Below are 27,370 nucleotides of genomic sequence, written 5' to 3' on the forward strand. Positions count from 1 at the left end.
TTGTGTTGGAAACATTCTCTGTGCCTCTGCATAAGATCTACTTGCAATCAGAAATGGTACAAGGAGAAGTAACTATAGCTGTTCATCCTTCTTTTCCTGTAGAAGGTGTTCCTCTCATTCTAGGAAACAATCTGGCAGGTGGATGAGTGTGGTGAGATGTTGCAACTCCTTCAGTGGTCCAAGCTTTTCCATCCATTTCTGTGTCAGACGTATGTGCTCGAGACTTTCCTGAGGCATTTCCTTCTTGTGCAGTAACTCGTGCCATTACCAGTTCTTTGGCTGATAAGGAGGTTGAGTCTGGTAAGCCTGGTTCTATTCTTAAGAAAACTGCCTGTTTGCCAACTCTTCCTGTTCCTTTATCACTCAGTGAGATGATTTCTGTCTAGCAGGAAAACACAAACTTAGCTGCTCTGTTTGACCAAGTACCTTCAGCTGAAAAGGATACAAAAGTCTCATGTGGGTATTTTCTACAAGACAACCTATTGGTACATAAATGGTTGTCTTATGGTGATGGGGATGTTGTTGGTCCAGTTTATCAAGTTGTAGTTCCAGTTAAGTTCAGAAACCTTGTCTTAAAAACTGCTCATGGAGTATTATCCGGCCATCTTGGTGTCAATAAAAATTATAATCGATTTTTACATCATTTTTATTGGCTGTGTCCGAAATAAAATGTTGCTTATTTTGTGAAAATCCGTCACATTTAAGAGTTAACTGGAAAACCTAATCAAAACTTGAAACCAGCTCCCCTTTATCCCCATACTTGCAGCTGGGAAACCTTTTGAACACTTGATCATAGACTGTGTTGGCCCACTGAGTCCTTCAAAGTCAGAATCTGTGTATCTACTTGACAGTTATGTGTAAAAGCTCTCGGTATCATGCAGCATATGCTCTGAAAACCATTACAACAAAGTCGGAGATCAAAGCTTTGTCTAGTTTCATTTCAGTGTTTGGGATTCCAAAGTTAATTCAGATAGGCAAGGTATCAATTTCACTTCACGCATGTTTGCTGAGGTTTTTTAACAACTTGGTGTAGTCCATTGACAAAAGCAGTACTTGTCATGCTCAAACCCAGGGGGCGCTGGAGCTTTTTCACCAAACCCTGAAGGGATTGTGAGCGTACTGCACAGAGTTGAGTAGAGAGAGGGAAGAAGGTCTGCCTTGCCGTCTTCTGGTGTGATGGATTGAAATTTGGTTATTTCAGAGGCTGACTAGTTTGATTTGGCTGAAGCAGTGGTCAGATTCAACCAGCAGGGGGAGTCTAGCGTTTGCGCTAGCCATAGTGAAGAGCACCGGAACTTCCTCCTTAGAAAATAATAATCGCTGGAGCAGAAGCACCGTGTCCGGCTCTTTTAGTAAAATTCTCTCCTTCTTCAGGGCTTTTACACTGGCAGCTCGTGAAGTTGTACAAGAGAGCACAGTGTTCAGTCTGAATGAACTAGTGTTTGGACATTATGTGTGTGAAACAATGGTTTAACCAGAAGGCTGAAAGTAGAGTGTTACACTCTACTTTCAATAATCATTTCATCACGATTAATTAATCCGATTACTTCTTTCATCCCTAATATGTACAAAATCTATTAAAATACCGATGAAAATATTGTCTAAGTTGTTGTCTTTGGACATTGCAGAATTATAAAGCTGCAGGAGCAAAGTTTCTTAATTTTGGTTTCTTAATTTTACTGTTAATTAAGAAGGCTTCCAAGAAGGAGCCAATGAGATTTTTGTTTCCACAAAGATGCATACTTACTGAACACAAACAAAGAGGTTGGGTAATGAACTCACCATTGTCCTCTGCAGTGTTTGACTTTGTGCCTTCTTCTCCTTCCTTCTGCTGCTCCTCTGTCCCCATGTCCTTCATAGACAGAGCAGAACTTTCTGATGGGGACTCTGCTCGAATCAACACAATGTCTGCAAATTTGACCAGAACCTAGAGGAGATACACACACCTTAGAGACAGAACACACCTTACACTCCATTGCATAGACATATATCTGAACCTGCAGGGTCTTCTTGTACTGGCGGTTGCAAATGTAGAGCTCAGCTGCCATGTTGAGAAAGTCATCGCTGACCAAGCCAGGGTGTCGGGCCAGACCTTCCTCTATCACACTCAGTGCTGAGGGCAGGTCATTGCTCTCATAGTAACTCCTGCAACACAAACAGATGAAATGCTGCCTACCTGGTTGGATGCATGTGTAATCAGTATTAAAAAATCCATTACTTAGCCATGTCTTTGGATAACTGCATGAAGTGCTCCCCATCCTCCTGCGGCAGCAGAGACAGGATCTTGCGGTAGCCATCCATGCACTGCTTGTGCTCCCCCAAGCGCATCTGGAGGCTGGAGCGTTCCCACAGGTAGCGGACATTGGTGGGATCATACTTGATGGCTGCAGGAAAGAGGTCAATCAGGCGTCACTATGACTTTAAACACATTGCCTGTCTCCTACGTAGCACGGCTTAGACCAGAATGTGATTAGGCTTCAGACAGACTTCACTGATGTTTAGATATTATTCATGTTACCAATTAGAACTGGCCTACTTACCTCTGATAAGTGATGAGCAGCATTGCAAAAACACAAAATGTTACTAAGTATTTTTAGTCTAGTTTTTATGCAAATATCTTAGTACTCTTGAGATAAGGCAAAACTAACTCATAAGTAACTTTTCAGTAAGATATACGTCCTTGTTTTAAGTGCTTGTGTAGACCTCTAAAGGGTTAACAGAGGTGCAATGTTGTGATGACTACCTGAAGATGGAGTTTCAGAAAGACAAAGTTTTTAAATAGAGTAATTTCAAGTTTTTAAACTCCAATGTGAAATTTCTTTTAGGTCATATTTCATATAACCAGCATTTTTATAACAACTGTATGCTACAAAAAACTTTATTGTGCTATAAAATTGTACTACGTGCCTAGAAAATATATAATACTGCCTGTTGATGAAGTTATTGACTTAAAGCAAGGTCTGATTTATTGCTGAAGTTACTTGTAAGTTAGTTTAGTCCTATTTCACGTGTACTAAGATTTTCACTAGAAATTAGACCAAAACTACCTGGTAAAATGTTGTTTTTGCAGTGAGGTTCTATAAATACATCAAAACAAAGACCTCCCACCAGTTTCTGTCTATAAATGCAGCAAGTTTCATAGAAACCTTACACACATCTACAAGTATGCCTCTAAACACACCACTTCCTTGTCAGACTTCAGGCACATCCTGTGGTCTGATGAAACTAAAATCCATGTGTTTGACTATAATGACCATTAATAGAAAAAAGAGGGACTCTTGGAAGCCTGACATCATCCTAACTGTGAAGTACAGGGGTGGCAGTATCATGTTGTGCTGTGGGAGGGACTGGTGCACTTCATAAAACAGATGGTGTTGAAAATAAGTGGGCAGAGCTGAAAATATGTCTGAGATAACCTGACCCAATTACACATCAAAAAGACTTTTCTGTCAGTTTTATTGTGCTTCTTATGCTTCTTTTATTCTTTGTATTATTTAACATTGATTTTTAGAGTACAGTGCTTTGTGATTTCATGTCTGTGAAAAGAGATTTATAAATAAACATTTATTTACATACTTTACTATTTGACCCAAATCAGGCAGTTCTCATCCATTACACACATTATGAATTTTAGTCTAACCAATGAAAGTAATTATGATTACCAACCTAAAACGAGTTTATACTGATTTTATGTCAGGCAGGAAGAAAAAAGGCTAGGTGTAAATATGTAGTGTAATCTCAATTCAAAACTATTACAACTATCGGAGAAGCTGCAACAGATCTTCCTCTTTTTTGTAGAAAAGAGGAAAGTTTAGAAAAAAGTGGAAAAAAACCCTAAATGGAACATCAAATGTGAGGGAGAATCAGATGGTGGTAAAGGTGAGGGACAGGAAGTGACAGAGGTGGCTCACCTTTGGTGTAGCAGATGATGGCCTGCCGGACGTTGTCCTGCTCGAGAGACATGTCGGCCAATCGGATCCACTCCTCACAGTCTGAAGGGTTGAGGTGGGCAGCAATGAGCCCGAACTGCAGCGCCTTGTCCACATCTCCATTGTCCTCGTAGATCATGGCCAGAGTGGAGAATGGCTCATATGCCAGAGGAGCTGAAGGACATAAGACACAAGTGAGGAGTCAGATCATCTACTTGTATGAAGGGAGTTAAATGAACAGCTGCTGACATTGTCTTATGATCTCCATGCACATCAAGATGGCGTCCTCTTTCTCCCCCCGAGCATAACGGATGTTGGCCTCTCCCATCAGCCCTCTGAGAGCCTGAGGCAGCTTGCTGCCATGACGACGCCCCTGGACAGACATAGTGAGTAAACACAGGTAAAAAAAGGAGGCAAGGTGATCTTTGTTCTCCGTCTTACCTTCATCAACCTTCTGTTTTCTCGGTTCAGCTCCATCTCCAGCTTGAACACGTCTCCCACCGTCATGTCCTCCTCCTCCTCCTCCAACTTGCTCTTCAGGCCTCTTTTGCCTCCTTGCCTCAGCCTCCTCTTCCTCTCTTTGGACACTCCCTTTGCCTCCTCTTCTTCCTCCACATTGAAATCCCTATCATCTTTGTCATCAACATAGCTCAAGCTGTCCTCCTCTTCTGAAGATGCCGCTGCTGCCGTTTCCCCCAGAATGGAAGCGAAGGCTTGCTGTACTCCTGGGCTGACTCCATCCTCTAAAAGGAAAGAAGAAAATGTTTAGGTCTGTGTACATTTAGGCAGTTCAGTTTTTTTGGTTTGAAACAAAAAATGAAAACACAAAAAACAGACTTTATTTTTTGTTTATTAAACCAAAAGAACCCACAGACCGGTTTGTTATCCAAGTTTTTATGTTGATGTAATAAGTGAAATACAAAAAACCTAATGTTTTTTTGTTTTTTCATTGTTCATGCTTCAAATGAAAAAATAAAAACTGCTAACGGCTTCAATGTACAAGGGCCTTTTTAGTAAGATGACTCCATTTGTGGATTTTGTTTCAGTCATTTAGTTCAGGAATTCATTTCAATAAGTATTATTTACTATATAGCTTTATGACATACAGAGTGGGTTACGGGGTATTTTAAAGAAAAAGCATTCAAAATGTTATGACCTACATCATCTAAAGACTTTTGACTTTCCAGTTGTCCAGCAGAGAAACCGACACCCCCCACACGGAAGGTAAGCCACTAAAAAAGCTGGATGTATACAGTACACTAATGCAATTATGTTCATAGAAAATTGAGTGGAAGGAAAAAGAGTGGTTGTAAAACATGCACATGCAACTGGAATAACTACACTCTTCAGAGTCAAGCAAAGCAGAATCTATGGAATATTGTCAAAAGGAAAATGAGAGACACAGACCTAACAATGCAGATGAGCTGAAGGTCACATTCTGAACCACAAGCTGATCGCCTCCATACCACCCTTCACTGATGCAGTAATTCATGCAAAAGCAGCCCAGACCAGGTACTGAGGGAATGGTTTTACCTTTTAGTATGCCCACAAATTTCTACTAAAAACCTTTTTTGATTCATTTTCCATGAAATTCCAATTTAAGACACAAAATGTTGGGTTTTAATTGTCTGCCCATTGTCTTTGTACTCTTAACATTAGAGGCAAATAATTGAATAATTCTATTAAGTCAGCTACATAAAACATCAGAACTCGACAAGGTTGTGCTTTCTTTTCCCCTACAATTGTGCATAACACCAGATAGAGCACATAAAGTCCCTACAGTTTTAAAGTCCCTACACTGGCTCCTTGTAGCTCAGAGAATAGACTTTAAAATACTGTTAGTTTATAAATCACTGAATGGTTTAGCACCACAATACATTAAAGATCTGTTATTGCTGTACCAACCGTCTAGACCCCTCAGATCTTCTGGTTCTGCTCTGCATCCCCAGAACCAGAACCAAACGAGGAGAAGCAGCATTCAGTTTCTATGCACCACAGATTTGGAACAAACTTCCAGAAAACTGTAAAACAGCTGAAACACTGAGAGCCTTTAAATCTCAACTTAAAACCACCTGTTTAGAGCTGCTTATGGAACATAAACAACAATTGGGATTAGAATCCCAACCCGGGTTAAAGTGCTAGGGAGAAAAGGCGTGTGGGTTATTTTTTTTTTCTGCCAATTTGAAGAGCAGAACTTCGACTCAGCGGGAAATTTAATGTTTTTGATTGTTTATTCAATGTTGTATGACTCTGTGTTTTTGTGTTTGGTGATGTAAAGCACTTTGAAATGCCTTGCTTCTGAAGTTTGTTATACAAATACAATTTGACTTGATTTGATGATTTGTAGTCAAAATAAAGTTCAGGGAGACATGCTCTCTGATGTGTAAAAATCCAAAAACTGAATGGGGCTAAACCAGGATTTGGATCAGCTGAGGGGACGTTTGGTTTTAGGTAATAGTTGTGGTCAGGATAGCCATCTTACCAACAGTAGCTTTTGTTTGTGCCGAGGTTGAAGGTTTGTTTTCATCTTCTGTAAGTTCCTCCGAGTCCTGGTGGAAAACGGGAAAAGGATGATTAGAGGGAGATCCAAGACAGGAATGACTGAGACACAGGAATGGGGGCAGTCAGACAGAGATATGGAAGACATGTTCAACCTCTTAAATGGAGTTTGTGACACAAGCCTCTCAAAACTGCTGGTGTAGGTGCCATTTCTCTATTTTCAGTTAAATCTTAGAATTTAGATTATTTAGTTAATTTTTATTTGCTTACTTTCTACTTGATTTATAATTAGAATTTGTGTTTAATTTTACTTATTTAGAATAAGTCTTTGGCTAGTAATTCACTCAATTAGTTAATTAATTACAGTTTGGGACATGCGTCTTTCAAGGTATAAGTACGTAGGTTTTATGTTGCTCATTATGGACCTGGGTGGCGTTAATACTAGAGGAATAAATTGTTAAACTTCTTTGCTTGTTGTTTTCCCTCAGTCTCCCGAATCCAGAGTTCCGCATGTACACAGTGAAAACCACACAGAGAACAACCAGTCGCCATTCAACTTCAGATGTATCTAGAGTTTTATTCAGACAATTAAATGGATAAAAAAAAAACAGATCAGCTTCACACCCAAGCCATCAAGAAGTCCAAACCATAAAACAGACATTAATTACCTGAGAAAAGTAGAAAAATGAACAAAATGCAAAAATAGGAGAAAAGCAAAGGTGCCTTTGGGAACTGCTCACACAGTCGCTGCTGCTGTGACTTTTATTAAGAGGTGTATTCCTAATTTTAATATATGCACTGAAGGTGTGTCCTCTCCTAAACCTCTAAGCAGTTTCAAAAGACTTGGATAGGATGGGAGACCTATTCAAAACCAAAGATAAAGAGAAAGAGAGAGCAAAGGTCACTCTCAGAACAGGATGTTCTCATGCCAGTTACATCTGGAGTCTCTCCCAGTTCCTCCCTTTCTATACATTTGAACAAAGACCCTAGTTGCCAGAAACAGATTTATTTTTCACCTAGACCTTTGGTCGTTTTCCTGCCTGAGCGATTCCATAATATCCCAAATACTAGTTTTGTTTTCTCAAGATTTTAGTGTTTTTCTTACCTCATAGAAAACACCAAAGAATTTGACCTAAACAGAAGTTATATCTCCCATCCTGTTTTTCCCCCATTACTTTTGTTTTTGTGAACTGCCTAGCACAGCACATCTGTTTCCTCTGATAGAAGACATTCTATAGTGAAGGTCCTTTTTCAAAACCGTTTGTGATTTTATGCAAGTTAAGAAAATCAGTCGTTATTTTAAATTGAATCATTATCCAAATCTACCTAAATTAAAATCTACTCAAAATATTCATGCTCTAATATTTCACATGCAGCAAGGTTAACTGTTGCTAAAATTAATGTAATCAAACTTATGTCCCCAACTATAAACTTAAGTTTAAAAACTAGCATATTTTAAAATTATTTTCCTAACAGTGGTCATATGGTTTTTGACCAGTTAATCACTTCAGTCAGTCCTTAGTCTACCAATCAGTCAATCAGAGAACACATGCAGGAATCAGAGCAGGAGAAGCAGCAGAATCCTGTAACTTGTTTGCCTGAATATGGAAAAAAGCAACAAAGAACTCCATTTTTGACTTTTTTTTTGTCTTTTTGAAACTGTGTAAGCTAGAAACCCACAGTGTATCAGGTGACTATTTGAGTTGAATTCAACTTTTGTTTTGATCACTTTGAAGTCTTAAGTTTTTTTTTTATTTTGGGATTTGAGTTTTGGACAAATAGTCACTGCAGCTGGGATGGGTTGCAATTGCACTTTATTAGACCACACGTCCTTCTTCCACTTAACTTTCCATTGATATGCTTGGCCAAAGCACTGAACAATGTTGGACAGCTGTTAAGTCAGCAACCGTCTACCTTCGGGTGTTTTATTGGTCTTAATTTTCTGACTTTTTATCAAAAGTAAGCATTAAAATGACCAACGGTTGAAATAGATCTATTTTAAGTGATACATTTAAGTGACGAAAATAAATGCTCTGATGTGATTTCTCTTTTTAATATTCAATTACATCTAAAACTGGCTGTGTATGAGTTGTACCTCCGCTTTCCGCTCGTCTCTCCGTCTGTCAAACTCTTCGAAGGTTATTCTACCTTCCAGGTAGTCGATTAGTTCTGCGCTGAACCCCGACATAACCGCTCAGGTTCGAAGATGAGCTTTATCAGATCACCTGCATTCGTATTGGACTGAAGTTGTATAGAGTAGAACGGATGCTACAGACATTGTTTTTTTCTATTAGAGCGGATCGCAGAGGATACAGACATGTTTTACCAGGAAGTTCTTGTTCTTTGTTCCTTCTTTTTTTATGGCGGTTGGCAAGCAACGTATTGATGTGCATTATCGCCATCTACTGGAGTGGAGTGTGGACCGGGATGCTATTACCTCACCCAAAAAAATCTATATCCTATCAATTTCGTCTTCTTGATGTATTTCCGTAAAGAACAAAAATATTCAGAAGTAGACATTTTGTCAAAAATACTTGTATATTTAACTGTAATTTATTATCTTGTAATCTACAAACTAATTATCTTCTCTCAGAATATTTGGAACAGAACAACAAAACATGTTTTACTATGTCATCTTGAAAACAAAAAACACATTTTCCTGTTGAATGTTTTCCCATTTTATACAAAGCACTATTTAACCCTGCATGACCATAATGTAATTTGTTCTCCTCATTACACCAACTTTTCTTTGAATACTAAAGCCACCTCCCAGTTCTATCTTCTTCCCACTGTTTCTGCCATCTCTCCTTAACCTGTCATTCACAATGACCCGAATTTGGGTCCTCTCGTGAATGACAGGTTAATCTTTTTTTAAGTAATTTCCTGTATATTTATATCTGTTATATCTAGTGTATTTATTTAGTTTATCTGCTGTTCGTTCGATGTCCTATACTCCAGTCCAGCAGGTGGCGGTAATTTATTTTTTACAATAGTTGCAAAACGCAAACAACATCAACAGAAGAAGAAAAAAAGACGACGGGAGTTTGCGCAGTGCGGAAAGCGCGTCAAATAAACAGGGTGGTGATTTTGAATTTGAATTATTTTATTATATTTCTACTGAAACTTTTGTCCTCCTGTATGGCTCAGCAGGGCGACTCCTGGTCCAGCTGTAAGCGGCCTGCTGAGGTCGTTCGGCTGAGGAGAAAAAGAGCCCGTAATGTCGTTGAGAGTCCCGGAGCGAGCGGCTCTTCTTCGGCTTCTGGCTCTTCCTCAGCAACTCCCAGCTTCCACAGCCAGTCCACAAGCAGAGGGAAACGCAGGAATCCTTTTTTGACTTGGGACAACACTGTCAGTCGTCCGAAGAAAGTTTTACTCAAAGACGGGGACGGTGAAGATGTGGGTACTTTTATAAAACTAATGTCCGCGGAGAAGACATCAGGAGACCGCAGAAGTGGTCCACCAGTAGACAGCTCGGCGGAGGTAGGATCAGTAATTCGCTCTGAGACAAACCCACAAACCAGTTTTATATCTGCTTCGCAAAACTCATTGTTCCAACATGTCTGCCAAATAAACATGTTTCCTACGTATTGATCATTCTTACAACATAAAGCCTTTAATCAGGCCACTGTGTTCTTAAGCGCTTTGAATTACAGCCATGACACAATTCACCTAGGGCTTGGAAATAAATCAATAACAATACAATAAAGAAAACACGTGATCAATATCAATAGAAAATATATCTAATAGAATATTTAATACTGTCACTAAACTTCGATCCAGAACCGCACAGCATTCTGGGGATTTGTAAGCAGAGGAAAGGCTCAAACTCTCATAGCAAGCTAAAAAGGTTGGAATAGCATCTACTCAGTCTTTGGTTTCCCAGTAGCAACCTGTTGAGTAACTTGCACAGCAGCAGGTTCAGATTTTGCTGCTGTGTGAGATGGAACTGAAAACTCAGTACAACGGTTCAAGTGGAAATTGTGGATAAAACAGGAACACCATATTGACAATATTTAAAAAAGAATGTATATGTACAATAATGATCAAAATCAACCAATATCAAACCCTTATATGGATTTAAGCCACATCACTTGTGGCTACAATCCAGTAGCTTGCCATCACCAGTGTGAATGTGAGTCTGAATGGGAATGATTGATTTCATGTGAAGCATCATAAATTCTAACACTGAAGATTTGTCAGATGCTAAAAGCTGAGAATATCTTGGAAAAAAGGTGACATAAAATTTAACAAAGCTTTGATAATAATAATTATAGATTTTATTTATAATGCCCTTTATGTCTTTAGATGTCAAAGGGCAGGAAAACAGGAACAAAACAAGCAATTTTAATGGATAAAAATAATTAAATAAATGAATAGATACATAAATAAGAGATTAAAACCAATATCTAAGAAAATGAACCAAAAATGTTGCTAAAAAGAAATGTCTTAAGGTCAGTCAGTGGATTGTGGTGCTCTCACAGTGTCAGATCATTCCTTAGACGTGGAGCGACACCGGAGAAGACCCTGTCCCCCGTAGTTCTCAGTTTGGTTTTGGGTATGTGGAGAAGGTTTGAGTGGGTGGAGTGAAAGAGTTGTGTTTTGTGGGTTAAATAGTTCTTTGAGATAGTTGGGGCCATTTCCATAGATGCATGGGTGTGTGAAGAAGGAAATCTTGAATTCAGTCCTGGTGGAAATGGGAAGCCAATGGAGAGAGTGGAGGATGGAAGAGATGTGGTCATGTTTGCATTTGTAAATTAATATAAATAATATTAATTTATAATGTATACATGTAAATAAATAAATTATGTCACATATTTGTTATTTTTGCTACTACTTACCTGTGTGAAGAGCGAAAAATGTAATAGATTGCAGCTACATCAATGCATGTCTGTTGTATCTACAGCCTATAAATGATTATGAGCCTTTTTCAATTCATTTTCTGCTTTAAAGTGCATTGAAAAAGTGAATTCAGCTGTTTCCACAAAACCTCTTTAATTTCAAAGTAATAACTGATTTCTACAGAATAATAAAAGCTAAAAATATTAAATATAAAATAAGCTTTTGCCTTATATCAATTATCAGCCAACTGATTTATCTGTGCCGATTTTCTTAATGTTGGGAGATCGGTGATCAGCTGATACTATCCACCTCATCAAAGGTCTAAAAATCAACTACTCATAGAGGGGCCACCAGGTCATGTCTGCACATTCGCAGTTAACAATTAAAATAGCAATTTTCTTGCTATTTTCAGACAAAAAACTCAGTATTGGCCAAAATCGGAATCAGTAGGTCAGGCATTTTAAAGATTGGTAATCGGCGAACGGCCAGAAAACTGCAATCGGTCCTACCCTTAGTAATTTCTGCTTAACTGATGAACAGTGAGGTTAATTGGAAATAAACCATAAGTTTCACCGTAAGAACTGTATGTGCAGACACACACAAAAAAGACAGCGTAAGCTACAAACCACAACCGTAACGTTAGTAACTAAAAATAACGTTCACCATTAAAATATAAACTCTAATTCAAAAACTGTACCATAGTGTTTGATTACAATAAAACAAATTCACAATTTTGACCGATCAATATTAGAAATATCCTTATTTTCAAAATAAACATACCTTGTGCCTCTATCAAGGGGGCTGCTAATAAGATGCATTTTAATATTGTTGTTGCAACTTGTCTTCCGTTCTTTTTGTCGTTAAGCTGCCGCCCTATAATACAGATAGCGGAAGTTGTCCTATCAAAATAAAAGCATCACATCAGAAACCGGAAGTCAACCATATATTATACAAATAAAACGAAATAAAGACAATAATAGTTAAAAAGGTGACACAACAAATAAGGAACTTAATTTGGGATTACTTACAACTTATTTTAAACAAATGTTGTTCAAAATTTCTAGGCCGAATTCCCCTGCCTGAGTAAAACATTAAAGGTACTGCAGGGATCAAACAAAGAGCAAAAACATGGAAAAATGCTTGTATTTTGTTGTAGAAGTCTCTGTCTGAAGACAACCCTTTGTTGGAAACAGAGGAGCAACATACTGACAATCTGCTGCTCAAGGTGGGCTTTTTCTGTTATATTAACACAAACAGATATATAGCATCAGAATGTTAGTCTGGAGCCTTAAATGTCCTCACATGTCCTCACTGTTTTTCCATTAGAACCCACTGGCCATTGCACCCGTCTCCATAGCCCCTGTTAGCTGCGCGGAGTATCCAGCTGACTGGAGCTTGAAAACTCGGGTCATCTTCACCTCTCCAGAGTCCTTGTCGTGGACAGGACAACCGAAAGCCCAGGAAGAAGCTCTGGGACTCAGCAACAGCTGCAGAGCTAAGTTTACCATGCTCCCGCACAATCTGCAGGTAGTTAATGTTATTAGCTCACCTCTTTCTGAAGCAAATTGGGGTTTTCCTCATTTATCTTTTTAACTTTACAGTTGATATTGAGGATTCCTTTTTGAGAATTCCTTTTAATGTCATTGTGCACGAATAAAGCAAAAACAAAAATGATAAAAAGCAGTTCTTGAAGAAACACAGAAGCAATTGGAATGTTAAGAATAAATAAATAAGTAAATAAATAAATAAAGATCAGGTTTTAGATAGATTTGCTGTCTTTAGGGCAACAACTCTTGGGTAGAAACTATTTTTTAGTATGTTTGTCCTTGACTTTAATGCCCTGAAATGCCACCCTGAAGGCAGGAGTTTGAAGAGGTGATGGCCGGGGGTAAGGGGTCCGTGATGATGCTGCAAGCACTCCAGAGGCAATGGGTTCTGTAGGTCTCCTGCAGAGATGAAAGAGGACAGCCAATCAATCTCTGGACAGTGTTTATGACCCTCTGGAGCTGCTTCCTCTGTGCCGCAGTGCAGCTGGAGAATCACAGTGAGATTCTATGGCTCAACATCGACTCTACAGAACAGAGATAGGAGGACACCAAAAGCTCAGTTCTCAGGTTATTCTGAGAATCCTCAGGAATAAGCTGAAAGTTAAAAAAAAAAAATAAATTAATGATCAAAGGTTTTGTGTTTATTCCTCGTCAGAGTTTCTAAAACTCCCAGTGCAAACTGCAAACCTTGCACACAATGAAGGTCATGTCAAGCGACTCTCCCACTGAGTTCCTTCACACTAGCCAGCAACAATTAGTAGGTGCCCCTGTGACAGGCTGGCGACCTGTCCAGAGTGTAACCCCCTGTCCCCTGAAACATTCGCTGGAGGTAGGCACCAGCATCCCTCCCGACCCACTAGGGACAAGGGTGTAAAGAAAAATGGATGGATGGATAGATAGTATGTGCCCCGTGCACCTACTGAGCTCATTATATGAGCTACTTCTCAGTGCAATGCTGGTAAAAATGTTGTTAAAGGATTAATAGAGATCCAAGATGTCGTGATGACTTCCTAAAGACCAAGTTTCAGAAAGAGGAGTGTTTTTAAAGAAACAGAGGCCCAATTTCAAGGGCTTACATATCAAAGTCAAATTTATTTTAAGTAATATTTTACATATACTGTGTTTTTAGAACAACTGAAGGTAACTTGATTGTGCTGTAAATCACAATATGTGCCTGGAAGCACATAATACTGCCCTTTCAGGGTCCTTGATCACCGTCCTGTTATCGAATCAAGTGGTAGCCACTGATATCCTCCTCTAGAATGTCTTATTTAAAAATGTTGAAAATGTTGAAACCTTTAACAACTTATTACTTGTTGGTGTCTGTCAGTTTGTGTGTATATATATATATATATATATGTATATATGTATCTATGTGTGTATATCTATATATATAAAATCAGTGGTCCGTCTTAAGATATTAATATGGGGGTGCATGAAGGCCTTGAATGCCTGGACTGCTGACTTAATTTGGATTAAGTGAAAATAATAGATATTCATTTTAATTATATTTTTTTATGTTTTTAAGACTATAGTTGTGGGTTTAAATAGCATTTCACTGGCAATGTCTTCCTGTAACACATAATGACTGTAATATTTTTACATTCCTGTCAACTTAACATCTTTTAATACAGAAACAAGGTGGACCACCAGAGGACCGCTTTGGCGCTCTGACCACCAAGCTTAGCAAGTTTTCTTGGGGAAACCCTGAATATCATGTTTAGTTTAGTTAGTTATTTGTTCATCTCAGTCGCTGAATGTAATGCTGTGTGTGTTGCAGGAGCCCAGGTCCTGGTCTGACGTCCGGTCTGCCTTCCAGCAGTGCTTGGTGTACTGGCAGCACCCTTCCCTGCCCTGGCTCTCCTTGTTCCCCAGGATCAATGCTGAAAAGAACTTCTCTGGGAAGAACATGCCCTGGACTCAGGATGAAGCAGTACACGAGAGTCTTGTAAAGGAATGGTGAGATTGTTAGACTTTCTGCTCGCTCCTTGAGGTCTGGGAGGATAGCATCCACTAAAAAGCTGTTTTCTCTTCTTAGGTCTATCAGTTTGTCATCTCTCTACAGCCTTTTGAAGGTGGGGCTGTGCCCATACTTCTATGTCTGCTCCTATCAGGTACATTAACATGCTTTGGTGTTTGATAGCTTCTGTTTTTATTTCCCTAATTGGCTCTTCTTTGCATCAGTTCACAGTGTTGTTCAAGGCAGCAGGCCTTGCAGGGTCAGACTGCATAACTGCCTTAATTTCTCCTACAACTCGAGGTCTCAGAGAAGCAATGAAGACTGAAGGTACTCATAAAAAGATTAGCATGTACCAATCAGGGGTTGCATTAATGGAATAGTTTGGGGGAGGTTAATGACTGAAAAATGTGAATCCTGCTTGACAGGTAATAATTCACACCCTTGACTGGTGCACATGGGCAGGCATTATAGACTTTATGCAAAGAGTTCATCGTAGTGGCAACTAGAGTCAATCAATAAAAAGATCCTTTCTGAATATTATCTACTGGATACTGAACTAAATGCATCTTTCTGACCGGAAGCTGACAATGTGTTGAAGAGTTGTGGACTGGACACTCTGGAGCGCATCTGGTTCAGAAGTGCATTCCAAACCTTTGGTTGAAATGGCACATTTAATTTCAGTCTCCAGAACAGAGAACACTGAAGAGAATGCAATGTTGTGTTAATTTGTTTACAGAGGAGCCAACAGTTCATCGTGAAGAAATAAGTAAAGGTGCATAAATAGACTGTAAAAGCGCACACCCGGACCGCTCACAGGGTAAAAAGCTATCAGAGTTCGATTCGAATGATCAGTTTGGATCAGGCAGATCCAACTGACTGGTGAACTAGAGCAGATTTCTTTGCAGATGGGAACCAGGAGGAATTTGTGAGGCACTGTGCATTCAGACCCCAGCAGGTAAAGTACTTTATCTCTGACCCATGTCTTTGTTAAGGTGTGGAGTTCAGTCTTCCCCTGCTGAAGGAAAGGAGGCGGATTAGTGAGCAACATAAAAGTATTCAACAGGGAGAAGAGGAAATGGAAAACGAGAACAAAGATTTGTGAGACTTTTACTGTGTCTACACTGTTGATGACAAATCTGAATTCTATGTTCTTGAAGATGTTTAAAATTGTATTTTTCTTGGTTTAACTGATGCAGTGATTCAAAATGTAAATGTTGCAGCATGCAGGTGGATGAGGACTATCAGAATTGGGATGAACAAGATGATGGATGCAGCCAAGGTGAAGATGACAGCTTGTCTTGGCTAAAGGAGATAGGAATCCAGGACAAACTCAAGAAGCCCGAATGCATTAACATACAGCTGTATCCTCCATTGCTCCTTGTTTTTGCAACGTTTCTGAACCAATACAACCTTGTTCTGAATGCTCCTTGACAGCTTATATAGACAAAAAGAAGCTCCGACTCTGTCTCTAGACCATAAACCTGAGTCGGCTGTATGTGTGGAGGGATCCCACTCCTTCAATCTCATCAACTTCCTCATCAACTGGAAGAGTGTGGTGGCTGCAGCTGGTTCTCAGACCGGTCTGCCACCAACCCTGCTGGCCCCCACTGCCTTCAGAGGGGCTACCATGAATGTTCTGAAGGTATAGGAGTCATCCATGTCATCGTTTCTGAGTGTGTGTGTGTGTGTGTGTGTGTATATATATATATATTGTTAATTTCCAGTACTCAGCCACGCCTCTAACTCCTCCCAACTCTGGCGGACTGACTACTGACCAGCTCTCCGTCTTACGGGTCCGAAAAGCATCTAATTCCAGAGTATTACCACAGTTAAGAATTTAGAGAAAGATTCCTCTAAGCTCTAACTGCCTTCATCCAAGACGTTATGACCCCCTTCAGTCTATGACTCAGACATCGGAGTAGCCCCACCGGTGTCCAAAATCATAAACCACATCTCCTTCCCTGTAATTAACGTGCACTTGTTTCCGGCTTAGATAATTTTAGCGACTAGGAATAAGTCACAGGGTCATTATTTATCTGAACTAAAGAACGTATGAAGCCACCCTAATTTACTAGGACCATTAACATTGATTTTACATTAATCAGAAGAATTAAATCTAGTTGACTCAAATAATTTAACTGTCCACAACATCAAATTAGACTTTAGTATTTTATTAGCAAGCTTTTAGCAAGGGAAAAGACATACAGCATTTGAATAACAAATTAAGAATTTAAAACTTTTAAGATTTTCTAGAAATTACTCCTACTTCTAACCCTACACTGTGTCTTAATCTAAATAGAGGCTTTTGGGGGGAGGCAGTAATACTCAAACCCAGATGCAGAAAACTTTAAAGTCCATGGATGGAGTCCTGTCTTTGTCTTGGCAGAATCCTTTTAGAATAGATCCAAAGTTGAACTGGTGAGAATCCTCAACGAACTCAGTTCTTAATCCACAAAAGATCTTTGTCTATTCCCCATCTCCACTGCAGCATCGTTGGAATCTTTTGGGTTGAGCGTGGGGCCGCAGTCGAATCAGAATCCCGGGTTGTGGGTAGACGGATCTTGTCCCTTTCTTGTGCAGCGCGTAGTCGTCCCGGGGTATCATCACGCAGCCCTCCGTTGATTCTGCATCTCCATGTGTGCTCGACTCAAACGCTGCGGAACAAAGAACCCCGATCCTTCTGTCTGGTGTCTTTTTATTCTTATCAGCAGCCACACACTTTCTTTACTCACGTGCGTTTTTCCTTGACGTCAACTGCCTTTTGGTTGGCCTCAACCTTCAGATGAACTCCCTTGTTTTTTAGAACTGAACTTCTGAAGTTCTCTGTTTGCCCTCTGCACCTGTTTCCTTCATGCATCTCAAAAATCTCACTTCCTGTTTCTGCTTGGACAGATGATCTCATATCCATCACCATCTTGGAGACATGATGTCTGTTCTAATGACCTAATGTCTTGGTCACCTCTGCCCTCCTATCAGTTCCTCTTCTCCCCTGACTTTTCACCTACCATCTACCTCCAACACAACATCAGTGACCTTTAACTACAGCTACACATTTTACTCCATTTCAAGTTCAATGTCAGAATCACATTTATAACTTTTTAGTTTCTCTGATTTAGCATTCATTTATAATTTTATAATAACCATTACTTATTAGTTACTCTTATTATAATCATGATGTGAGTTATTACAGACATTAATGAAAAGAAACCAAGAATAATTCATTATTCTAATTATTTGATATCATGTTACAGTTACTTCTTTCACCTTTTAGTACTTCCATAAGTATAAGAGTAAGTGTAAATATTCTTATAATCAAACCAACATCAACCACCGGTTAAACCAATATTAATTATTGGCTTAATTATAAGTTATCATTATAAATTCAAGTATTTTACTCTGGGTTTTATTCAATTCCTCAAAATGTTTAGATTTTATTCTTTAAACCTTTAATGCTCAAAATGAGCAGTCTGAACTATTTTTATTCACTGCAGGCTGGAAACTTCCTCTTTCTTCAGGAAACTGATCTTCCTGTTCCATGACTCTCTTTCTGCCTGATTATGATTTTTTATGATTAAATAGAAAAAAGTAGAATTAAAGCAAAGTTTGCAGGACACAATAACAACACACACAACCAGATTGATTTTATTACCGTCTGACTATACTGTTGGGTCTTGATGTCACCTGTGTAATTAGTTTTAAAGATAACTTTATTTATTGTTATTATTAAACTAAAATCTCCAGCATGGGAAAGTGGGCTGAGCTCGACTTTTTCTCGACAATATGTATGTATGTGTGTGTGTGTGTGTGTGTGTGTGTGTGTGTGTGTGTGTGTGTGTGTGTGTGTGTGTGTGTGTGTGTGTGGTGTGTGTGTGTGTATATATATATATATATATATATATATATATATATATATATAGGTTTTTTTTTTTTTTTTTTTGAAGGACTGAAAATGAAATGTAAGATCAACCTTTACTAATAACTCAGTCTTTATTAACCCCTTTTTGACAGTCTGGTTTATGATGTGTTTTCCAGGGCCGCAGCATTAATGTCAAGAATTTGGTCGATTGTACCTACCAGAACATTAGCAGTCTGGAGCTCACAGGTACAGAACCAGAACTAGAATGTTTTTTTTTTTAACTTCTGAATTACAGATGTTCTTTTTGAGTTTTCAAAACTATAACCCTGTTCATATTGATATTGTAGGGGTAGCATTATATTAAATCAACTTTTTTGAGCTTTACATGATATAATGTTATTCCGTCACCAAAAACATATATGGAGTGTTGCTTTGATTCTTTCATGCATGTCTGAGAAATTCTTTAATCTCCCATGGCAACCATTCAACTGTGCAAAACGCCTTTAGTAAACCTGGCGACACCTTTGAGGTGCAGCTTAGGAGCTGCACCTCAGGTGAAGTATAGGAACTTCAGAGCTTCCGCCTCACAGAGCAACCGTCCCCACAACTTCACCACTCAGGTCCTTTAAACTAGCAAGCAGCAATTAACAAAAAACTGGTGGAATTGTGCATCTACTGAGCTGATTAAACATAAGTCTAAGTGCAATGCTGGTAAAAATGTTGTTAAAAGGTTAATAGAGGAGCGATGTTGCAGCAACTTCCTGACGATGGAGTTTCAGAAAGAGCCCTAGTCTTAAGAGGTGTTAAATTACAGTGTCAAATTTCTTTAAAGTCACATTTGATATATAGGATTCTTATAACAACTGACTGTGTTATAAAATGGCACTATGTGCATAGGAAATATACAGTGGGTTCAGAAAGTATTCAGACCCCTTTGAATTTTTCACTCTGTTTCACTGCAGTCATTTGCTAGAATCAAAACAGTTAATATAATCCCAACAAAATAAAATCTTACCACACTCTGTTACTTTTTCCTGCTACTCTCCAGTTTTAGATTTGCCATTATTTTGGCTCTTGAACTGAGCTGAATGAAACCACCCAAATTGTCAGGGAAACTGGAACAAAAATACCAGTAGGTGGCGGTAACAGGCAATATTATCACAGTTTAGACAGATTCTATTTCTGTGTCAGTACCCTTTTCATGAAATGAAAAGAAATTTAATTGCAAATACAAGATGCTCATTAAACAACAGTAAACAATGCTCATTAAGCATTGTTTACTGTTTTCTGTGCTTGCTTTGTGTCCTCTCAAAGTCCTTCATAGATAACATTATAAACTGAATTTGACTGCTTTACTTTACAAAATCAAACTAGACTGTATGTCAGTGACTCTAATCTGGATGATTGGATCTTACTGATGGGATTTTGATGTGTATTTCTGTATGATGGGAAACAAATGGGGCCTGAGTTCTTAAGTGTCTTGAGATAACATTTGTTGTGAGTTGGTGGTGTACAAATGAACTTAACTGACTTTCTTTTTGCACTTTAGGACCCATCCTTCCTTCATCTCTTCATGCCATCACAGCTCTTCTTCAGACTGCTCAAAAAGGCAACTTCTCTGCTGCTCTTTATACTCATACACCCACTGCTGTCATGAACATAGAAACCTGCAGGAAACGGGTATGATATTAATCACATAATAGATGCACACTAACACTAATATTGAAATGGTCATGTCACAGTAAATATTGAGCAATCTCCCATGTTTCTGTGTTTTATAGTGTACCAAGGCAGTGGGAGACCTGACTCACTGTGGTCTTCCTCCTGCTTCAATTAATCATCTCCAGCAGCCATCCACTCTTGGCAAAACTACCCTGACGCACTTAGCAATGAATAACTATAGCTACACCTGGAATATTGGATAAAACAGAGATGGTGCATATCTGAAACCATCACACCTCAAGCAAAAAGACCATCCAATGGAATTTCTTCAATTCTTTAGATTTTGTTGGTCTTTCATCAAGCATAAGTGTGTTTTTTGTAAGTTGTTTTTAAAACATAGTTCATAATAAATCCTATTTATGCAAGTACGTTTTCTATAATTTTTGGTTTTCAACAAGTTAATTTTATTGGCAAAAAGTCTTTGACCACTTCCTGATTTCCTTTTTTTTTTTTTGTTTTTTTTTTGCATGTTTATTTTAGTGTTTCAAACATTTAAATTGGTTTGATATTATTCTCTCGAAAGGAGAATAACGTCCCAACTTACATCACCCAATGTGAAAAGGGTGATTGCTGCCTAAACCTGAAAACTGGCAATTGGTAATTCCAAAGAGCTCAACTTTAGTCTAGTCAGTCCACTTATGTTTTCCCAAAAATCTTGGGGGTCATCAAGGTGTGTTCTGGAAAAATGGAGACAACCCTGAAATGTTATTTTTGCTTGTCTTAGAACAAGTGTAACCCAGAAGAGAAACGTCCCCTTTTCTCTCCTATTCTTATTAATACATTTATGTCTTTAATTATAAAAAACTGAAAACACTTTTATTTTTTCCTGTTTCAAAAGGAAGCGTGATCCCGTCTTCTTAACTTGGAATACACGGTCAGCTGCACTTTGAAGATGTAAGGAGGCTGTAGACCAGGGGTGTCAAACTCCAGTCCTCCACTGTCCTGCAGTTTTTAGATGTGCCACAGGTACAAAACCCTGGAATGAAATGGCTTCATTACCTCCTTCTTGTGTAGATCAGTTCTCCAAAGCCTTACTAATGACCTAATTATTCTGTTCAGGTGTGGTGCAGCAGAGGCACATCTAAAAGTTGCAGGGCAGTGGCCCTCCACGATTGGAGTTTAACACCTGTGCTGTAGACGAACTGTGCTGAACTTTGTGGGTATCATTAAAATTAGCAGCACTTTCCAGAAGTTAATTTTCAATATCTATTATGCTAAGTTGATGGGAACATGAGCTAGCAAAACTGTTGCTGTGTCCACTGATACTTGGTCTTGGTGAGTTAGCATTCTGCTAATGCTGAATCGTGGTTGGTTTTAATTTCTGTTTAAAAACATTTTTTAACAATAAATGTTCTTTTTGTTAAAATATGATTTTATCCAGTCAGACTTAAGTTCACAATGTTATAAGAAATTATTTTAAGTTCTTTTGCACAATTTTTTTCAGTTCAATGTACTGTCTATTTGTCTTAAATTTATTTTTCTTTGATTTAACAGGAGAAAGTTTAATAGTGATTCATTAATTTTATTTCATGCCATAATTTACAAAACCTGAAAAATAATTTAAATGAATTATTTAATTGACTAAAGGAACACTAATCCGATATATATGGTTAAAGAATTTTCTTTACATGGTTAAAAGTAAAATACTACAAAAACTATTGAGTTAAAAACAAGAACATCCATGTAAAATATTACTGTGGTAATATGGGAACCAAAGAACTAGGCTATATCTATAAGACTGGATGAAAAAAAAAATATTTTCTTGGCAGAATACAATTAATGTCATTGTGTGTAGGCAAGTTTTTTTTTTTTTTTTTTTTTTAACAAACAGGTGTTTTATCTGTGCTAACCATCAATCCGTCCTACTTTGTGGCATTGCGCACGTGCACATCGATGTCACATACTGCTTACTTAGCAGATTTATTCATATACCCTATCTGTGGAAGTTTTCTTTCTTCTGTTTTATGTCATTGAAGATTAAGGTAAGCTTTATCTAATTTATTTTGTACCTGGTTTTCAGTAAGCTGTGTGTTATGCATGTTTTAAGGCAGCTTGTAAACATATTTATAAATGACTAGTTTGCTGTCTGCAATGTCCTTACTGTACTGCATACTGTAAACAAGAAAGTCATTGCTTGGCGTCAACCACGTGAATCAGGACAAAATGTGGTGTTTAGTGGGCTATGTTGCCCCTACACTTTAAAATATTTTATTTTAATAACACTTTTTTAATTAAACTGTTAAATAGATCATATTGGTAGCGATAGTATGGTGTAGCATATATTAAGATACCCTATCATTTCAGGTGCACAGTGACCTGTGAAGTTTGGTCTACACAGTTTGTCTGTGCTTCATTTGATAAAGACTGTCATACAATGTATTAATGCACAAAAAAAGAGTTTGCAGAGATCTGTATTTGTAGATATCTATTTAATTTAAATAAAAACTTGTTTCTGATGCCGTTTCATTCTTACAAACACCTCTGTGTTTAAAATATTTTTTTAAAAGGTAGGATATTCTGATGCAGGGTTTTGATGCACTGGTGCGCTACCCACACATTTATCGGGTAGGATATTCTGATGAAGGCCTTTTAGCCCATCGCCATGTGCTACCTCTGTATTTAATAATAATATTCAAAGGAAGGAATTTGCTGTAGCAAAATGTGCTACCCTTGTGTTTACCAGGTAGGATATTTTGATGGAGTTTTGGTAGATCAACATGTGCTACCATGTGTATTTTGTGAAGGTAGGATTCTAATAAGTGGTTTTAGTACCAGTTTTACATGATAAAACAGGTACGCTGTTCTCAAGAAGGTTTTAAGTGCATTTACACAAGGTGTTTTTAAACGGGGAGGGATTCCTGTCTAACCCTAACCTGATACTTTTAGAAAAGATGTTATTCACATTTTTTAAAATTCTACTTATCCTTGTTAAATCCCTTCTCTTAAATATAATTGGTATTTAACATTGACACTCACTGCTAAGGTCTTCTGTATGCAAATATCACTAGCAGTTTTTGAAAGGTAGCACTGACAGACATAGCTATCTAGATAGATGTGCTACAGTAGGAAAATTTGACGAGGTAGCACAGGTAATCAACACTGGGATGTTGCAGAGGTCATAAAAAGGGAAACAACAGTTTGCGTAAACTTGATTCACTTGTCAACAGCTTATGGTTTATGAAATGTTTATTAAACTTCAGAATACCATACACCCGACAATATGCTCTAACAAGAGTCGAGCAGTAAAGTTTATAAAATGTGCGCAAGGAAAATCTTTTGGGAATGACTGCATAATGTATCCAGTGCGGTGATGTTGGGAGATGAAGGACCCAATAAAAACATAGGACAACAATTTGTGGGTGAAGACACAATAATTTTAAGAGTTCCATTAAGAGCAAACAAAATGGTCAGAAGGGAAAATCCAAAGGACAGCCAACTGGAGGCAAGACTGACAGAGTCTGGACATGTGTGGAGGTCTTGGTGCATATCTTGCACAACCAATGTTAAACATAGAGCTGCTGGTGATGAAGAAAAGGCTGCAGAGAAGATCAGTAGGTAAAGTGAAAGAGGGCATGCAAAGTCAATGTGACAGAAGAAGATGTTTGATTTAGCCTGAAATGGGGGAATATAATCTGCAGTGGCAATCAAAAGGAGAATAAATATGATTGATTCTTTGTGTAATGAGTGTCATTCAGCCTGGAAAATACAATGTGCATCTGACGCACTAAAATATGGTCTTTGAAAATAAGATTAATACTCAGTTAATTGGTGTAGCCTTTATTCTGTTTTTGGAAGGACTCCACTTTGCTACTCTGTTGCATTTGGGCAGAAATATGAAACTGATTAAAGTGTTATATTCAAGTTGGCTAACATAAAATAAATGTCTGCATACTTTCCAACTCTTTAATTGACATCCACTGTATAGAACCAATGCCTTTAACCTTTGACTTTTTACCTCTGACTCTTAAGTATATGTGTCCAGATCTGAGACACTGAATCTTATGTTTGTGAAGTAAAGCTCCTTTCTGAGCAAAAATGTAAAAACAAGTCATTTAGCGAGTAAGTTGCACAAAGTGACACGTATCTTCATTGGTATAAAAACACATGCTGTACTGTTGGTGACCTGCATTCACACAGTCCTAGTGTGAAACCAATTGGACTTGGATTCACTAAAACTTGACACCAAAATCTACATATTTGAGGTTCAGTAACATTTTGTGAACCCTACAGAAAATGAACAGCTTACTCAACAGGTCAAGGCTTTTTCTAAGAAAAACAAAAAGAAAACAATACATTACTGGTAATGTTTGGAGATTTCATGACATAAGGTTATTTTGTGTATCTGGTCCAAAAATCAGGAGGCCATAAAGATTGAATAGCTTATCCAATTCCAATTTGACAGGATGAAGACTTTGGCTTTTTTCAATCTGTCAAACAACCTGGGCGGTTTTAGGCAGGGGCAAACAAGGGCCAGTGCCCCTGCAGAACTGGTCTTGACCCCTGTTATTACCTCTGTAATAAAGTGATAATACTAAATCAATTTATGATATGAGACTACGTAGGCGGCATTTTGGGGAAATTGTAGTTAGTCATTTTACAGCAAAGATTCAACACGTTCGAATGCCGCACAAATTTTAGAAAATGTGAGATGCTGTGAGAGCTTTGGTGGAGCCAGCTGCACATTGTCCGAACCCCTTCCCCAAAAACAAAACAAACCATCATCCTTCTACTACTTTGTGTCTTCTTCTGGTTTTCGCCAGTAGTAACATCCTGCTCATTACTCTGGAGATGTGAAAAAAGTATTTCAATACAGCCGAAAAACCACCTCATCCTGGCGGAAATGCTTTTTATCGAAAAATGTGAGTTTTTTTTTTTTTTAATTGGAGGCTTTTTTTTTAAAAGAAAACAATATGTTACTGGTAATGTCTTTAGATTCCACAAGATAAAGTGGAATGTACAAAATTGTGTTAATTGCTTAATGGATAATTGCTCAAATTGTCCATTGACGATATAATTTGTGCAATTATAAGTTTAACGGAAAGGCAGCTATTGCTATGTTGAGCCAATTACATTGGTTTCCTTCAGTTTTATTTTAACAATGAATTAATTAAAGGTGCAGTATGTAATGGTTATAAATAACATATTTTTTACATAATTGTTAAAACCGTCACCATATCTTAACAGTACGAGACAGATAATCTGCCTAAGGATTGATCTTCCTCCCCCAAGCTATTTTTGCAGTCTGAAGAAATGTGCTGCTCTCGACCAAAAACAACCAATCAGAGCCAGGAGGAGGATCTTAGTGCTATCACTCAACCTCATGTACTCGCTGCTAAATGTGCTAATGGCAGAGAAACATCTTACTGTTACAGAAAAACCATTTTACCCGCAGCCATCGGTAGCTATGCTAACTAGCCTGAGTACTCAACAGAATCTGCTGGTAAAAGCTGGCAGCACCACAGGACACTGTGAATGACAGCGCTAACCCCCACCTCTGGGCTCTGACTGGATGTTCTAGTTAGCACTGGGAGAAGGCAGAGGAGCTAGATTTTTTTCACTGATTCTCTGCCTCATACCATGACATGGTGACAGCTTCAACAAATATGTAAAAAAATAGTTTTTATAAAAGTTTCATAATGCACCTTTAAAGTGTTGCTCTTCTGGCTTCAGCCACATTGAGATAGAATGACAGTTTTCACCTGCATTTTCAGGGGTCTGCAATCTGCAACTCCGGAGAACCAAATGGCTCTGTGGCTTACTTAACTTATGAAATATTGACCTGCTATTTATTTATTTGTACTGTGCCTCAATGAAAAAGAACTGCTCCACCCCCTGCCGGTAAACCTAGTCTAGAACCGCCACTGTCAAACAACTTAAATGATGTAAAGATAAGACTCACATAGTCCTTGAGTTGTCATTATATAAAATATTCTTATTTCAGGTGAGTCTACTCTTAGCAGCATTGCCATGATAAGAGTAGAAAATCTGTTATCACCGTCTCAGGTGACTCAGTATGGTCTCCAAACAGCTTCAGCAGCAACCATGTTTGTTGGTGAGCTACTGTGGCTGGATTCCACCTCCACACCCACTCCCTCATTCTGATTGGGCAAAGAAGGGTGTAGAAGAGAAGAACCTGTGGATGCAGTGGTACAAGGCGGGAGGATACGAGGTGGAGAATGTGAGTCACTGCTGCCTCCTCCCCCAGCCATCATAGAGAACTGGTATGAGCCGGTGGTGGCTGAGTAGTACAGGTGGTATGGAGATGAAGTAGACTGGAACGGCCCATTCTGAGCTTGGTGAGGGGTGTTTGCAGGATACGGTGGAGGCAAATATGTATGGTACCGTCCTGTTTGGGTGGTTGCCATGGCTGTCGCCATAGTGATGCTGATGGCACCATTAGAGACTGGATTATGGGTTGGGGTGTATGTGAATGCAGCTCCTGTAGGAGGATAGTGCACCCGAGGGTTAGAGAAACGAGAGTCGGGCAGGGAGGGAAGGGAGCTAAAAGGCCGCTCCAAAGCCATCCTGGGGTCACCAAAGGGTGTAAGGTCAGGACCTGAGGGAAAAGAAATGTCATAGATTATCATCTGGTTGACTCTCATATATGCTCATGGTGTATGTTGATGTTTTACCTGTGAGTCTTGAGGACAGGTCACCAAGAGAAGAGCGACCAGGTGAAAGTGGAGCAGTTGTGTGAACAGTAGGAGTAGTTATCTGGCCAAGGTAGGGATAAGACTGATCATAGGACCAGGATGGAGAAGACTGTATCTGTCTGGAATCTGAGACAAACAGAAATGAATTAAATGGTTTAAACAACAGAGTTGGATGATATCAGAATAAGAGAAAATATTCTTGAATAGTATAATATCAATGTGATTCATTAAAAAAAAAAAATCTTTTCCATCAACATGATGTCCATATCCCTCAGGATTAGCATCTTTAGCCACTAACTAAATATTTAAAATTTCATTGTGCTTTCGTTTGTGTACAATGACAATAAAAGGAATTCTGATTCTAA

At 38.5% G+C, this 27,370-nt stretch overlaps 3 protein-coding genes across 4 annotated transcripts in view; 1 reads left to right on the forward strand and 2 right to left on the reverse strand.

Annotated features, from left to right (window-relative positions):
• The window catches only part of gtf3c3 (general transcription factor IIIC, polypeptide 3), a 28,175-nt gene extending 19,395 nt beyond the window's left edge, over window positions 1-8,780 (reverse strand). The window contains exons 1-8 of one of the 2 annotated variants that reach the window (XM_014974282.2): window positions 8,524-8,780; window positions 6,412-6,478; window positions 4,371-4,672; window positions 4,179-4,302; window positions 3,912-4,103; window positions 2,219-2,384; window positions 1,998-2,145; window positions 1,783-1,927 (exon numbers count right to left, since the gene is read on the reverse strand). In XM_014974282.2, coding sequence (XP_014829768.1) covers window positions 1,783-1,927; window positions 1,998-2,145; window positions 2,219-2,384; window positions 3,912-4,103; window positions 4,179-4,302; window positions 4,371-4,672; window positions 6,412-6,478; window positions 8,524-8,616 — 1,237 coding nt within the window. In that variant the 5' untranslated portion in view covers window positions 8,617-8,780. The remainder of the gene's footprint in view (window positions 1-1,782; window positions 1,928-1,997; window positions 2,146-2,218; window positions 2,385-3,911; window positions 4,104-4,178; window positions 4,303-4,370; window positions 4,673-6,411; window positions 6,479-8,523) is intronic. The other variant, XM_014974281.2, reaches the window with a different exon arrangement.
• Window positions 8,781-9,444: 664 nt separating this feature from the next.
• donson (DNA replication fork stabilization factor DONSON) lies at window positions 9,445-20,717 on the forward strand. The gene is made up of 12 exons (XM_014974284.2): window positions 9,445-9,908; window positions 12,424-12,492; window positions 12,594-12,794; window positions 14,595-14,773; window positions 14,853-14,928; window positions 14,999-15,101; window positions 15,767-15,872; window positions 15,995-16,135; window positions 16,218-16,416; window positions 18,807-18,876; window positions 20,180-20,310; window positions 20,412-20,717. The coding sequence occupies exons 1-12, from the start codon at window positions 9,567-9,569 to the stop codon at window positions 20,553-20,555; spliced, it is 1,761 nt and encodes a 586-aa protein (XP_014829770.2). The 5' UTR covers window positions 9,445-9,566; the 3' UTR covers window positions 20,556-20,717.
• A 2,987-nt stretch (window positions 20,718-23,704) lies between these two features.
• runx1 (RUNX family transcription factor 1) overlaps window positions 23,705-27,370 on the reverse strand; it is a 28,952-nt gene continuing 25,286 nt past the window's right edge. Inside the window, exons 7-8 of the mRNA XM_088015042.1 lie at window positions 26,985-27,131; window positions 23,705-26,908 (exon numbers count right to left, since the gene is read on the reverse strand). Of these exons, the coding sequence (XP_087871168.1) occupies window positions 26,361-26,908; window positions 26,985-27,131 (695 nt within the window). The 3' untranslated portion in view covers window positions 23,705-26,360. The remainder of the gene's footprint in view (window positions 26,909-26,984; window positions 27,132-27,370) is intronic.

This window comes from Poecilia mexicana, unplaced genomic scaffold, assembly GCF_051168715.1.
Source record: "Poecilia mexicana isolate PSO_F unplaced genomic scaffold, ASM5116871v1 scaffold_2, whole genome shotgun sequence".
Classification (NCBI taxonomy): Eukaryota; Metazoa; Chordata; class Actinopteri; order Cyprinodontiformes; family Poeciliidae; genus Poecilia; species Poecilia mexicana.